Genomic DNA, 16,816 nt, shown 5'->3' on the forward strand with positions numbered 1-16,816 from the left:
TTTCAGGGATTTTTTATGATTTTTAATGTTAAAGTGGTTACACCTCAGTGTAGATGGAACTTATTTTAAAATCTAAACATAATGGTTTAAATATGTAGAAGGAGAAGACTAAAAGCAAAATTACAATATACATTTATTAACAGATAACTGATACCATTGGATAGAGGACCCCTTGTAGTAAATAAACAGTGATTGAGTTTTTAAACTATAAACAGTCCTCTGCTAATTAAGAATGTGGTTAAAAAGGGCTTTCAGGTATGCCTCTCATACTCTGCTACTTTAAATTAAATTAGAAAAGTATTCAAAAGCAATGCTTTACGTGAACAACCTTCAAAATACCATATGTTTATCTCTGTTTATACTTATAGATTAGAGTAAAAGCTGTATTGTGTTATCACTCTAAAATATAGTATTATAGTATTCTAGCTCTTAGAATTTTCCATAGTATTTCAGATGGGAACCGAGGGTCTGTGTGTAACATCAGTTGTGTTCCAAATATTTGAATGGCATTGGCTGCTTTGGTTAATTGGTTTCCTTGTGGGGCAACATGTCTGATCACAAACATTAGAGAAGTAGTCTCGCTAAATCATGTCTCTCTGGCTTGCAATCCACTAACAGTTTGGGGGCAGCTTGCAGTATTTCCTCTCAAGGACCTGACACCAACCGCCTGGAAAGCTTGCAGTTGTATTTGCTGATTCTAATGGCAGAGAACATAATTATACCTCAATGCTTTCTCCTTCAGAATCATCACCTGATCTGTCTGCAACCTTAGTGGCCTCTGAGCCTTCAGTTGCAGAGACTCTATCTAATGGAGAGTTTTAAAAGGAGGAGTCTCAGGCATCCACCATAACTCCCAGGCTTAGAGAGACTATTTTGGCTCTTATTGACAGTGCATACCAACTAAAAGATGGAGGTGCAGCCTGAAGCTTCTACTAGTGCTGCCACTAGTCTAAGGTCCCTGAAAGGGCCTAGGACCACAAAAACCTTTTGCCATCCACGTACTATTTCCATAGTTTAGTACACGAAAACTTTAAAAGTGGTCTGTTCCTGCTGTTGATCCCACAGTGTCCTGTCTTAATAAAGCTCTGACTATCCATGCAGATGATGTGCCAGTATTTAAGGATCCTAGAGCTAAATGTCTGAAGTCGCTCTCCAAAACCTTATTTGTACTTGCAGGCCCTGCATTGCAACCTGCCATGGCTGAAATGTTATCTGCCAACCATTAGGGAAATGGACAAAACTCAGGGCAGGGGATGCAGCTTTACTCCACACTAAGTTTCAGTTTGTCCTTCATGTCTGGATGTAGTTCAAGACATGTCTACCTCACACTATTCAATCTTGCTTGTCGCAGTCTTTACCGAATATCACAGGTAATGCGGGGTGCTCGCAGTGACTGCGGTTGGCGCCCCCAGTATCAGCAAACGTGGTCAAGGCTAAGCCTGATGAATGGACCCTGTATGGCCCTGAAAGCGCTTGTTTTATGACAAGAATCATCAAAATATTATCATTTGTGATCCTGATAGGATTTTTGATGTGCTGGTGACATCTATACATGTTTTATGCCCTGCTCCCATTAGAAAGACTGGCTCCCTCTTTGTCATCCCTGATAGTCCCCATAAATGGGGAACCAGATTCTTGTTCCATCATTTCTCGTTGGTTCAGACAAATCATCATTCAAGTTTATGGTCTTAAGGATTGGGTTTCTTGTCAGATCTATGAGTGCTTCTTGGGCTTTTTGGCATTAAGCAACTGTTTCCCAGATTTGCAATGTTGCCACCTTGTCTTTTGTTCACATGTTCTCCACGTTTTACCAGGTGGATGTTCAGTGCTCTTCTGATTGTGGTTTTGGGCATAAGGACCTTCAGACAGCTCTTTGAGCTGCAGGCAGTCCCTAGTTTGTTCATACTTGGGCATGTTAGTGTTTTATCTACTGTGATCTCTAACCCTCAGTTGGACTGCTTCTGTATTTCCCAAATGTTGCTGAATCCTGTGTCTCTCACCGAAAAAAAAGAAACCAAGATTTTTGCAGTAAAATCTTTTTCTTTTAGTTTATTGAGGGACACAGGTCCCACCCTTTTGTGTTTTATGGTCATGTTCTTGGCCTGTATCGACTAGCACTGCAAATTGTCGCAGATAAAGTTGCTGATGCTGACATTCTGCTTAATGTAAATGTGTGAAAGCTTGATTTCTTTGTGGTTGCCAAATATGTTTGCCCCTTGTAAGGACTTATTTTGAATGTAGCTTGTTTCAGTAGCAGTTCACTTTCATGTGGATCAGTTTAAGATTAGAGATCACTTTTTTCCTGCAGATGACCCCCTTCTGACCTGCAGTTGACCTTATTCTATGCTGCATTAATCTGCTTAAATGTGTTTGTACTGTCTCATTGAGTTGTTTGGGGAGAAAAACAGTTTTGACCCAACCAACAGCCCATGTACACAGGGGGGTTGATTTACTAACCTTATAAACACACCACGAACATGTATACACCTCTGTAGTGTGTTCCCTCCCAGCATGATCCATGGGTGGAATCTAAACACCTTTGTAGAGTGTACACACCCAGCAGGTGTGTTGTGCAAAGCCCTGCCCTGAATTGCAAGGTGATGTTGTGTAAATTAGCTCTACATTGTGTTGCTTGCGTTGATGAATGCAGGAATGTAAATGCATGAGCTAACCATTTTTGTCTAAACTGTGAAGCAGCATTATATATGCATCATGTGCATGATTTTTCCATATATGGCATTAGTGAAAATGCTTATAGAGACTTTTTGGTTGATAAATACGCTTTGCTGTGTAAAAATCACACGCACCTGGTGCGTGCGTGTGTTTAGGTTAGTAAATCACCCCCAGGGTCTCAGTCTTTCAAACTTTGTAAACTGATAAGAAAATGTGTTAATCTCAGTTATGGAGATTAGGAATCCTTGCCTTGCTTAACGCTTCCTGTCTTTGCAGATTTTCTAAACTGTGTTTTGTTTTACCACGACAACATTCTATACAGTAGCAAGTTATCACTACCCTTATCTCATACATTTCTGTTAATAATGATGATAAACATAAGCTAAATACATGAAAAAACATTACACAAGTGAGTAAAACAAGCACAGTGGTAGCTTGTAACTGGCTTCAAAATACACTATGAGAAAAAAAAAAAGTAAGTGAAAAATAAAGTACCAGATCTGAAGTTTTTAACCACAATACCTGAGACATTGAGCTGAGTGAGACTAGAGGTCAGACTCGTACAGATCACAAGCATGACCATCTCTCAACTCTGTTTTTTGTAATCACCTTCTCCTAAAAATTTGAATTGACAACATTTCCAAATACCTTTCAATTTAGCAGACCCCAGTCATGGCCAGCGTGGGTGCAGCATATTACCCTATCACTACTCATGTCAAGACAACAAGAACAATAAAACCCATATCCATATGTGGGGAAATGGCAGAAACAACATTTTGCCATAACATTGGATCAAGATCAGTCACCCTTGTTAGCTAATAAATTCCTTGCTTGAACATTACTACCTTGAGAGGAAAAACCTGAAGAATATTGCTGGTTAATTGAAAGGAAAAAACGAAACGAATCGAAGAGTAATACTGTGTGTTTGACATTCCGTGTCCTGTTTTTCATCAGTTATAGCCAAACAAAGTATGTTCCTCATTCTTGAAGTGCAGTGCAGTCAATGAGCTGATAAGATGGTTTTTGGGTCGTATTGGAGCACTTCTCTGCAAAACATGTGCAGGCCCTCATTTTGTTTGAAAAGAGCAGCTCTGCTTCCCTTCTGTAATGTTTAAAGCATCACTGTGATTATCTTCACAGACACCATTTTGTGTCTTATATTACATCTGTAAAGTGTCTTCAGAAATCGTTGGCCTACTTATTTTTATAGGTTTTCTCTTGTATCTCAATATGACCGTTTCTGGCTTCTGAACAGCCTATTATCTTTTTAACATGTGTTTGTAAGGATAGGAGATTCCTTGTAATAAACCGGATGTATTTCTTAAAGCAGAGGAAATTATATTACCTTTTCAACACTTCGGCTTGCTGTAATGTGATCGCTGTGCGCCATCATTAACGTGTTACTGCTGCACTGCATATTAAAAGTCCATTTTTTTTCTGTTTTAGTTTCCACCGTTTGAGCTAATAACAAGTGTTTTTATAAAGATATCACATCATGTTATAGTCAGCCAATCTGGTTGCGATTAGTATATATGTGTGCTTCTTTATAGAGCCTTTTATGCAGCAATCATCGGTGATTATTGCAAGTCAGCATTAAATATTCTGCAATTTCCGACTACCTCCATAACTACCATCATGTCAAAGTTGTGGCTGCAAAACAATGTACTCACAGTTGGGTTTCTCAGGAAATAGAGCTTGGAACCTATAATCTCAGTGTCTAAGTCATTCCAGTTCACTGGTTTGGATGACAACCTTTGCTTGTCAAATTGAAAAGCATCATGGGAAAAGGCAGCTCAGTACAACAAGAGAGCCAAAGTCTAACTATAACTTATTTAACTAAATGAGGCTAAATGTGGAAAACTGACTTTTCTTTTTTTTTTTTATATATACGTTTTCTGTTTTGGATGAGCTTTTATATTCAGTTAACAGTATTTCTTCCTAATAATAAATGATTTTGATGAAATGCCAGTGAAAGAAGCAATGTTTTCACCACGTGTGCTTTTTTTATCTACTGTGCAGAAAAAGTACCAGTGGAGGCCAAGTTGCCATGGCATAAACAAGCACAGGAATTAGAAGAGACAGCGGCTGTATCTGAAGAGCCTTCGTAAGTATCATATTTGTGTGTTGATGTACTGTTATTATTTCTAAATCCGTTTTAAGTGGGTATTGGCTGTTATTTACCACTTTCCAGGATAGCTTAAGCTTCTTCTACCATAAATTCTTTTTTATACATGTCTCTTTCTAGACAAACTTCCTAGCAAGATAGGCAACTAATGAAAGCAATACGTAAAGTGTAACTCTAGGCAAAACTTTTTAGCAGTGAAAATTGAAGGTTTGGGACTTTTGTCAAGATTGTATTGTTGGCCAAGCCTCTTTGGGGAGATTTCCCCTACCTGCCTGTTTCTGTGACCATTTTATCATGGGGCAATAAATGAGAAGAAATCTCCACAACAGGCACACGGGCAACAATAAAAACCCAACAGAGGTACTAACCTTTCCCCAAACTTCCAACAGAGGCTCTAAACTTTTCCCAAATTCCCAAAAGAGGCTCTAAACTTTCCCCAAACTTCCACCGCCATTTAAAAATACAAAAAAGATTAAGTTTATTGTGTAAAATGCAGTTGTGTTTTGGAAATTCTACCTGGTTCTCATTAACTAGTTTTTACACTTATTCACAATAGAGTCAGTCATTGTGAAATATGGTGATCCACATGAGGAACAGTCTGCAATAGCCAGAACATTGCACCCGTGATCTTCGAATCACGGTTGTAATACTTTACTGGCTTCTATGCAAAAAAATAATAAATGCAAATGTTTTTCTTTTATGAAGAAATGTGTATTTATTTAGCAAAAATTGGGATTTTCCTTCAGATGTAGAGAAGTAGCAAACCCTGAAAATTTCCAGTCAAAGCGGACTTAGTCCCGGTTAAGCTTATTATTGCTACCGTGCAGGAAAAATCAGTTGTAATTAATAGGGCACTTACAGCAGGCATTCTGCAGTTACTGCTTTGCCTAGGCCTGGTTTTTCAACCATTCCAAAGTACTGTGTGAATGTGAGACAGCCATCATATACAAGCTATAATGGGTAGCTCTTTCTGTTCCTAAACCTTGCCTTTTTTATCCAAAAAGATTGTCAATTTGTGGTTTCAAGATTTTAAGCTTCCGTTTTAAAGCTACTTTGGACTTTCCTGACTTCAAATCCACAATTTTCTGGCAACGTAGAACCTGTAATTTAGTAAGCAGGCATATTTCTATCCTTCCTGTTATAAAATAAAAGTATTCTCATCTATGGGATGTATGGGATGTACATGGGAAGCAATGAACCTTGTGGTTTCTTTGTATTTTTGCAGTTTCGTAAAATATTTGTTGCCATTCCCCCGTGTGGTTAAATCACAATGGCTGTATCACACTTTAGGAAGCATACACCTAAGTATAAGATTTTTATGTAGTAGGCCCCTTCATCCTATAATACAGAGATTTTTTTTTTAAAGGCAATGGAAAAGAGAGGCGTGAATTTGATTTGTGAGGAAATATAAAGTGGGTTATTTTGCAGGTAATTATTCAGGTAGAGGTTTTGGAAAGTCACTGAAAGGAAATGATGCTAGGGTAGTCAGCACTGAAACCACAGTGTTCTGGAAGGAAACTAGAAATGCTATTATTAAAATGTAGCTTAAGACTATTTCCCTTTGGAGCGTGATTAATGGGCGCAATTTACAGCTTTGATCTGCACAGTTCCTTGCTCTGTATATGCGGGAGCTTACAGGGTTGAAATTGAAATCTCAATGTAGTCAAATAAATTTTCCTTTCAGTGTAGTAGAATTGCTGTGTGGAGCTATTTAATATACACTGTATTATGTTGCAAACAAAGCACATGTGGGGAGCTACTGCATTGCTCGGATCTGTTTTCCTATATGATGCACGTTAGCAGGTAGGATGGATATGATGCTGGGCTTTACATGCTTGGTTTTATGGCTGCACCAAACAAAGAAACTAGTGTCTTTTGTTATGCTTTAAGTCAAATAACCATGCCTGGCCAGCTTGGAAACAATTTAACGTTAGGTGTATGAATACACATATAAAACCCCATGTGTGTTATATACTGTAATGGAATTAGAGGTAGGTAGTATTGTGTACAGTAGCTGTGATTCACATTTTTTAGAGACAATAATTTTTTTAGGGTTCTAATGGTAATAAATGGTGTTCGATCTATTTTTTTTTAACCTTTACCTTATGTATCTGGAGTCAAAACCTTCTAATTTAGTTTTGGATAGAATAGTGAAGGGTTCGAACTCCTGACAGATTTTTATTGATGTGTGGATCACCACTGGGAGGATTCACCCTTTTGTAGTTGTCCTGGTGACCATCATCTGCAGGACTGAAAATTTGTAGATATCAGCAAAACAGTAATAAAGAGGAAATATTCCAGTGGAAGCAGTTGTTCTAGTAACAACTGTCTAAGAGGGCATTTATATCACTTTCCTCTCACTTCCTGTTGTTTCTACCAGGGACATGCAGTCTGGGAGGCAGGTGAGGTTGCTGTGTGTAACCTAACACAGTGAGGCCGGAACTACAAATAGCCTTTGACTTGGAGTCAGAGGCTTGAGGTCTGTGGATGGTTTGGATCAATAGCAAAGCAATTTTGGTCCAAACCGTCCACTAAAAAAAAAGAAAGAAAACACTGACAGCATCCATATAGATGCCTCATCAGTGAAGAGCAAGTGAGGGACAGGGAGGCTGCTCTCTGTCTCCTCCCTCCCTCTTCCCAAAGCCCGCAGGCTGTGAGTCACAGTGCCAGGGACCGCTCTGCAAGGAGCAACGCATAGCTCGGTGACTGGGCCTGGGGCGGGGTGTGTCTCACGTGCCACTGACTTCACTACACATCCCTGGTTTCTACAGGAGTAAAAGGCAATCTACTCAAAGGGGTACAGATGGCAAAAAAATCTAACAGGTTTTAACCTTTTTCTACTCCATCAAAAAAAATTAAAAAACTTTTTTACTTTAGATACTCAATTTTAATAGAACTAGATGACACATAGCACTGTGGTTCATTTAATGAGTTGATTTTATGGTAGCTGAGTGTAACTTTGTTTTGTGGTTAAAAGGTATATATGATTTATGCCATGTTGTTTCCTGTGCATTAAGTGAAGGTCAACCTAAACAAGCATGTCACTAGTGAAGTCAGGTAAAAGTTTAACAACCAGTAGAGTTCAGCCTACATACATTTCAGTACTTGTTTCCTTTACAAGCCAGGGTCTCATATGTTATTGTTATCTACATGTCTGGCACAGAGCCTGGCCAGTCTGCCTTACCTGACGTCCTCCATCCTGGCAGTATAAAATGTTCTGAAGCTATAACAAGCTTTGACAGTGATTGATAATCATCTTACTAGTAACTAACAGAAACAATTACATTTCTTGTGTTTAAGTGGTTAGAAGCTCTGCACATTCTGGGGAAGAGAAGGCAGTATGTCATAATCAATGAGATGTTCTCCTAAAAGCACCTTCCTATCAATCTTCAAGGATTTATTTCCTATATCCCCACTTTATCCTATCTCAAGCTTAAAGTATATGTAAAGCCAATGCTTTTTTTTGTTTTGGATAATATATGAATCGGTTAGATCTAGAGATGCACCAACATTTTGGACTCCAAAAGATTCTCCCCTGATGGCTATTGTATTCTGATAGCCACCATCTGTCGCTGTGAGAATACACGAACAATTGTTTGGCCAACAATTTTCAGCCTGGTGCCTTTGACAAAATGTCCATTGAAAAATCCTCTTTTGTGGAACAAAGGGGTGGTAGCAGGGCGATATACTGCTCAGATTTCAACCGAGCCAGCAGGATTGAGAACCCAACTCTCTATTCTGCGAAAAACACAAAAAAGTTTTGTCGTGTTCTGCTTTAAGTTTTGATAAATCCCTGATTTAAACAAAAATACCTATAATGAGGACATCTTATGAAAAAGAACACTTTCATCATGTTTACACATTTGTAGAGTAGCAATGAAATACATACAATTACAACCACTTATTTACATAGTAGTATTTACAGACCTTTTTTAGGTATACCGGCAAAATGTAATGAGAGGAAGACTCTACTGCCAGCTATAAAATAGTTCTCTTGTGGTTGTTTTTTTTTTTCAGAAACCAATTTATTAATCAACAGGGTAATCAAAGCATTTAGTTGACAAGCATAGAAATCGATTTATTCTACTTTACTTAAGACAAAATTGTTTGTAATAACTAGAAGGTTTGGAATATCCAGACTAAATCAAAGCAGGTATTTAGTGCCTCGCTAAGCGGGAGCTATTGGGACTAGTAAACTATTCATGGTAAAATAATACACTCCTGAGCTCTGTCTTATTCCAGTCATTTATATACTATTGCACTATATACATAGATCTGTATATTTATTACTAGTCTCAGGTGCAAACACTTCATTAAATGTAAAGTATGTTACACAGTCAGTATTGGATAGTGTTTGGACATAAAGGAGGAACCCCATCTGTAAAAAGAATAATTTGTATTATTTTAGTAAAATGTTAAGTGAATTTCTAATTTTGCTTGTGTGTCAAGAATAACAGTATCAGTCAATCAGTATAGACAATTAACCCCTTAAGGACCAGAAAAGTGTTGCACAGTAAATGCTTTTCTCACATGGACACACTTCCTATTTCAGCCCAGATTCTAGAAATGTCACACAAATCAACTGACCCAGAAAGAAAAGGCTTTATAATCCTTCTGTTCCACTTGCTAGGCTCACATGTGCAGGCACATTATTATTTTTTTAGTATTTTGTGAACAATTGGATCTTAATTGAAAGAATAACAGGACAGTGGATGATGACTTTGATTGGTTGGTATGGCAGCTCCAAACCGATGAAGGGAGAATTTTGATTATTCTAGTTTTCTGCATATGATTGTTGTTTACAATGTTTTTAAATATGTCCCACATTGTTATTATTCTAGTTATAGTTATAGCTCTGTTATTTGTTTAGTCAGCTCTTCAGACGCTTTCAATTTCTGGTTTATATTTTACAGATTTATACCGGAACCCTGGTCCTCATGTAGTGTCACCTGCGGAGCTGGAATTCAGCAACGAACAATAAAGTGCCAGGTGCTTTTGTCATTTGCTCAAACAGTCGCTGATCTTCCGCTTGATGAATGTGAAGGACCAAAGCCTGCCAGTCAGAGAATGTGTTACAATGGACCCTGCAATGGTGATGCTGTAGAGTACAGCCCGGAGGAGGAAGATGTAGAATATGGAGGAATAAAAGATACTGATGAACTCTATGACTGGGAATACGAAGGCTTCTCTGAGTGCTCGGAGTCCTGTGGTGGAGGTAAGTGGCTTACACTGTAAAATTAGCTGACTGAGTGCATGATTTGAAAAATGCCATCTTGAAAGAGGAAAGCAATGCAATATTCCAGTAGTTAATAGATTAAAAGAGTTGTGTCATCTTGCTGTTTATATACAAAATGAAATGATGTCTGCAATAGTTTTCCCAGCTGAAATTAGAGTGACATTGAAGGCTGGTGAGCTGAATCTTTGAACTTGAAACATCAAGGATCCTTTGGAAATACCTTTCTTCAGCAGATACATGGTTTAAAAGGGCCTCTAGATGTGGAGAGAGAACATAGAGATTTTCTGTAATACTGATTCAAGTACGTATACACATACCATCCTTACAAATTGTAGCCTCCACAGTACATGGTTCAGAAAAATACATTTCATTTCTGAAGGCCTGAGCTCAAATACTGCTTTATGAGCCTGAAGATTATCAGGGTTATTCACAAAAGGGTGAAGAGTTTGGAGAAGGCAGGAGAAGTGAACAATCTAGAACAACATAGCTGATTTGAAAAATTCTCCAATTCAGCTCACTTTCCAGGTCAGCTATGTTGTCCTAGATTGTTCACTTCTCCTGCCTTCTCCAAACTATTCACCCTTATGTGAATAACCCTGTATATGTGTTCTTGTGTTTGTATTAAATTCTTGTAAGTATAAAATAGGCAGAGAAGGTAAGGCATAGAGTGATCGTGAATGGTTTTGGATGGGTAGTCAATAATCACCCCATCAATGTTATGGTCAATTATGGGGATGTATTACCGTATATTTCAGTTGTAACAGGAGATGATGAGAGCCACTGGGAGCAACAAGCTAGCATTTTATGCATATTGTTTATGGTGTGTCTTTTATCATATAATGGTCACACTGCTTTCGTCTATTGTCCATACTCTCTCTTCAATGTCTGATTGTACCCAGTCTTTTGTCTTGTATCTGATGCCCCCCACCTGTTTTGGCATACCCTTGCCCCCGCTAACAACAATATTTTTGCCTACAGTTTACCTTGCATATGTCCCAGGAATTTCCAGCTCTATACTGTTTTCTTTACGTTAGACATAAACATACTTGTCTTTGAACTAGGCCATCCTTTCCTGCTCCACAATTATCATAAGTAACTGAATTTTTTATTAGACTAGGACCATCTTCCTATAGTGGTCTTCCATAAGGATTTTCTATAATTTAGCAATTTAGCAGAAAGTTATTTTCCCAGAAGGGACGTCAGTGTCTGTAAAAAGAGCTATTATTGAACTCTCTGAAAAATCCTTTTTTTATGAGATGTCTTTGAAGTCTTGCTCTTGGAAGTGTAATAATTTTTTTTATGTCCTTTTTTGCAAGTAACCTAGAGTCTCACATAGAATGGTATTACCATTCCTGGTTTGTAGACTGTATTTGCATGTGTTTAAGTGTGAATATATTGGCCAAAGTCTTTCACTTCTGTTAACAATTCAGAAAAATTACACCTCTTGCTAGGTTCTGGATGAGTAAGTTTTATATCCCCAAAGGATCTTCCCACTCTGAACAAAGGTTTTGTGTTTTACCCAGCGACAGTAGCTAGCAGCCTCCTGGAGAAAGAAGTCTTCTCATTAGATTGCTCCTGCTCTCATGAAACTGTAAACATTGGTACCTATAAAAGTGTGTTAAATCAGGTGACAGGTGACACTGCACTGAAACATAAAAAAAATAAACTGTAGGACATGGAAAACTCTCATTCCTTATAGACAGCTGTATGCCATATACAGGAGAAGCTGTAATTCCATTTGACATGCTTCACTCAATCTACAGTGCTACTGAACTGGAACAGGTTACTTTAGAGCTGGTGTGGCTGTGGTTATTTTTCAGGCCGAAAGTCCCAAAGGAATTATATGCAAACAGTGTTTTCAAGGGTATGTTTTGCTATGTTAAGGAAACTCCACCCAAATATGTTTTTAAACCTGTAAGCATTTAAGGATCAGTAAACCACAATCACAGGTTACTACATTTATATGCAAAGAAACTGGTTGAGCACACACAGACATATCACTGACAATCAGTGGCGTAACAATCGCCATAGCGATCAAGGCGGCCGCTATGGGCAGGCCCGGCGCTACCGCAAGGCAAGTCAGGCGGCCGCCTTACGGCGCTGCAGGGTGAGGGCGGAAAAAACAGGGCATTTTGACAAGTACTTGTACAATCTAAAAGCAGTTAGGAATCTATCACTCTCCCTGGATGCAATGATTGTGCATCCAGTGAGAGTGTTTTCTAACCGCATGTAATAATATCACATATCATTACATGCAGTGGGCAGGCGTTTACAAGCAACTTCTGTAACCTGATCATTAAAGGAGAACTATGAGGTGAGTGATTTCCACTCATTCTCATCGTTAGAGCCAACCTCTGACAAAGACGCTGTCAGAGGTCGGCTCTATCGATCAGGAAGTGAGCAGAAACATGTAGCCGATCTGCTCACTTCCCAATCGTCTCCCTGCAGTGAGCGGTGACTGGCAGTCACTGCTCCCCACAGGGATTCCCCCCTCCCTTCTCCGATCCTCCAGCACTACGTGGAGGAATGAACGGGGAGGGGGCGGGCACATCTGGCTTTGCCTCTAGATAGGCAGAGCCCGTTGCCTCTCACACAACTGGATGGATCTCGACAGTATTGTTGGGATCTGTCCCGGCTGCTGCGCTCTCGGTATATTGAGGGCAATAGCCCGCGATATACTGAACTTTGGGTCAGGAGGTTAGTATATGTCCTCCCGTGACCATAAGAGAACTATGGGGAAAAACACTACACCCCATAGTTCTCTTTTAACTTGAATGGGTGACATCTGCCGTTTGTAAACACCAGATTAGGGATTCCTGCTGCAGGAAAACGCAAGTTCCTGATGCAGGAATCCCTAATCGCACGCAAACCTATGAATAGGGCATTATTGTGTGTATATTAGTGTCCGTAGTACCACACCCTATATAGTTACATTTTCTTTTAAAGTATGACATTTGGCAAGCGGGACCTAAATGAGAATAAAATGTGTTGAGTGGCCCCCGAGTGAATTGAGTTTGAGACCCATGGCATACTGCATCTATGACAACAGCATGGCTTCATAGTAGAAGAGTCCAGGTGCTTATCTGGCCTGCCTGCAGTCCAGACCATTCACCAATTCATAATATTTGGCACATCTTAAAACATAAAATACGACAAAGAAGAACCCAGAACTGTTGAGCAGTTGGAATCCTATATCACGCAAGAATGGGACAACATTCCTCTCCCAAATGGACTCCTGAGTTCCTACAAATTTACAGAGTGTTATATAAGAAGAGGGGATACTACACCATGTTAAACATGGCCCTGTCCCAACTTTTTTGTGACGTGTTGCTGCCATCAATTTTAAAATGAACTTAATTTTTTTTTCAAATGGTACTTTTTCTCAGTTTAAACATTTGAAATGTTTTCTATTTTCTATTGTGAATAAAATACGCTAGTTTGTGTCCTCCCGTTACCCTAAGGAGAACTATGTGGAAAAGCCTTAACCCCATAGTTCTCCTTTAAATTGTATGTAAAGGCAAAACTTTTTTTTACGTTTGGATAGAATAAGGAAGAGCTGGACCAAGGTTTTATTGAGGTCTGTTTTCCAGCTGGCATTATTCACACCCTTCTTTGTTAAGGTTAAAATTGTCTCGGAGAGAGAAAGGAAGGGAAATCCTAATTGTTAGAACATTTTTTCTTTTCTTTTTCATGAAAATGCTAACAGGGACAGCTGTATAAGATGGGAATTCCTTTAACTTTGCAGAGATATCCTCTCACTCCCAGTTGCATTTCCAAGACAGTGAAGTGAAGGCAAATCTCCCCAGCAGGACACACACACATTTTTGCTCCAACAGCAAAACAATTTTCTACATTTAGGGATTTTAGGCCTTCCCTACTCTTTCATTTTATCTTCCAATTAAAATTATTTCCCTCCTCATAATCCTTTCTCATTCCTAACTTATTATTCTTATGTTTTTTATTTACTTTTGCATAGTAATCAGCTGGGATTCAGTACTTCCTTTTTATCACTGGTTGGATATGAGAGATAGTGTTAACATGTAATTGGATTGGATATTGCTAAGGGTAATGGCAATGTACACCCTTTTTCTCTTTTTACTTTTTTCAGAGAGTTTGACATGCTTAATATAATATTTATTTTCCTACTTATGAAATATATATACACTAAACTATATGTACAGGATGTGAGCTTATCACATGTGAAGCAATATAACAATGTTGTAGAGCAGATTTCATAAATCACTTGTAGGTCCAAAAATTTTTTCTTTGTAGGTGTCGGCTCAGCAAGCATTTTCAAAGCATTTTCTTGAAGCCATTGCAGCACCTATTAGCTCTGGCCCGGCTGTGGAGTACAGATACTACAAATTATATCGATGATAACCTTTTTGGGGAAATAAAGCAAATGTTCCACACCCTAGGTTATCATAGATGGCATGTCAACTTTATTGCAGTAATATTAGAGGAGCTTAGGTTATGCAAGCAATTTATAATTTAATCAATGATAATGATTTCTATGCCAGCATATAAGGCTCCCTCCATACACTTACATGGTACATTATAAGTAATCCATCAATACCCTATGTTCTGACCCTGCTGGCTCCATTTGAGAGAACTTCTCATTATGAATCAGCATTCCTCTGCATGCTGAAAATGGGACCTTTCCTTTTCAGAATGATTTTATGATAATAGGGAAAGACCAGAAGGGCAATAGAGAAGCACAATTATCATACAGTCATGAAGACAAGTGCACCATTTCAATTTCTTAGTGCTGGGTTGTATAATGCATTTCAACAGTGCAAACCTCAAGAAAAAAATGTTTACCAAAGAGAGGCATGGAACATAGTTTATGAATATGTGTCTTCACAGTGTCTTCACAGTGCTACCCATGGAACTGTGCATTATTATTTTTTAAGACTCAATGCTTTCCTCAAGCAGGGCAAAGTAACAGGTTTGCTTATATACAGACCTCCACAAACACATATACTTAACCTTCCTTTCACTCCCTCACTGCTATGCTCAACTGAAGAAAAAGCCATGTGTAAACTTAGAGTCGTTATACGGTAGTTTACACAGGGCTTTGGACTCTTCTGTGACATTTCTAATTGGCCCAGTCACATGGGTAAGTCACATAGTCCTTCATTGAAAGTTTTTTCACAATATTTTTTGTGTGAATTTATTGTATGCTTATGTATATATATATATATAGATATCTATATATGTAGATATAGATATATATATAGATAGATATATTTCATAGCATAGCATTCTACCAGAATAATCTTTTTGTTCTCATTATTCTCAAAGCTGTAAGACTATTCAAGGTAATTTTATTGTTTTTACTGTCTCGAGAGATGAAATTGGATCGTCTCACATATAACCTTTCACCTTGCAGAGGTAGCAACCAGAAGGAACTAGTTAGTAATTTAGCCTGCTGTTGCTTTCACGATTTCCCAGTGCTGTCATCAAATATCATGTAACAATTATGCCATTCTGTTAGATATAAACAGAACTGGACTCTGCTTTGTTAGAAGCTTGGCGATCCACATAGAATTTGTCATTTCTGCCCATGATGTCTCATCCTTCTCACCATCTGTCTTTTATTTTTTTATCTCCCACTTTGCTTTTTCCAGTATCCTATTTGTATGAAGTGACAAGAGCTAAAAAAACAGCTTCCAGTAATTCAGATGCTTGGTCAGTTTGGTGCACATTGATTGAATGTTCCATTCAAAAGAATGTATTTTGTAGCTTTTATGAACAACTTGCTGAAAGAAATTGTGTTAACCTGTACATGAGGATGACAAGGCTTTTCTGTTTGGTAGTTAACCATACTGTGAAACAGTTATAGCCTGTTACAGGTGGTCAGTACAATAACAGTTATGATTTCAGCACACAAATGGTTTTTCAGCCTCCAAACTGTGCCAAGACATTGTGAAGGGAATTTATCAAAGCTGGAGTAGAAACAATCTGGAGCAGTTGCCCATGGCAAACAATCAGCTTCTCTCTTCAGTTTGTTCTGGTAATATTTGAAAATGAAAGAGAGAAGCTGATTGGTTGCCATGCACAGCTGCTCCAGATTATATCTGCTCTGGTTTTGATAAATTCCCCTCTCTGTAGCATATGAAAGGCATCCTAAGGTGCCTTTGAGGTATACCAAAGCCTTGAAGTCAATATTAAGTAATTTTTGCTTGCTTTTAATGGTAAGTCAACCCTCCCTAGTCCCCTGACCCAAACTAAGAAAACCCTCACACATTTCATTTATTTTTCCATTAGCATGACAGCTATGGCCTCCTCTGATGTTTATCTCCTCCAGGCAGAAATATTGAGTGAGAGTGTTGGTTATCCTTTTGTAGTGAGCCTTCATAGCTCTGAAAGGATTCATCCCACTTCCTCCCACCTCTTGCTCTACTCTGTACAGCTCTGTACAGAGTGTCAATTAGAAAGAGACAGCCTAGTTGATATGCATATATTGGATTTATCATTCATGCCAAAGGATTCAAATATACTGTATAAAAATAAACTATTGTTAATACCAAAAAAATAGTTTTCTCTCCCGTTCATTGAAGGACACAGGGCAACAGATCGTAGATCCTGAATGGTAGGGTATATCGCCACCTGCAGGAGTAGGACGCTAGGCACATAACAAGAAGACAAGACAGCCTTGGGGCGGCCCCTGCTGGTGGCCCAATCCCTTCACTTGCTGACAAGTCTCCAGTTTTTTGCCTAGCGTCAGGAGTAAGGAGCTAAAAAAATTTATCTGGAGAATTTTTTCCTTTCTTCCGTTT

The 16,816-nt window shown here is 38.6% G+C and overlaps 1 protein-coding gene across 1 annotated transcript in view; it reads left to right on the forward strand.

Moving 5' to 3' along the window:
• Positions 1-16,816, forward strand: part of ADAMTSL1 (ADAMTS like 1) — a gene marked incomplete at its 5' end in the record, with an annotated part of 230,910 nt that overhangs the window by 113,552 nt on the left and 100,542 nt on the right. The window contains 2 exons of the mRNA XM_018556868.1: positions 4,693-4,777; positions 9,712-10,013. Of these exons, the coding sequence (XP_018412370.1) occupies positions 4,693-4,777; positions 9,712-10,013 (387 nt within the window). The remainder of the gene's footprint in view (positions 1-4,692; positions 4,778-9,711; positions 10,014-16,816) is intronic.

The sequence above is a fragment of the Nanorana parkeri genome, unplaced genomic scaffold (genome assembly GCF_000935625.1).
Source record: "Nanorana parkeri isolate BGI_ZX_2015 unplaced genomic scaffold, ASM93562v1 scaffold256, whole genome shotgun sequence".
Taxonomy (NCBI): domain Eukaryota; kingdom Metazoa; phylum Chordata; class Amphibia; order Anura; family Dicroglossidae; genus Nanorana; species Nanorana parkeri.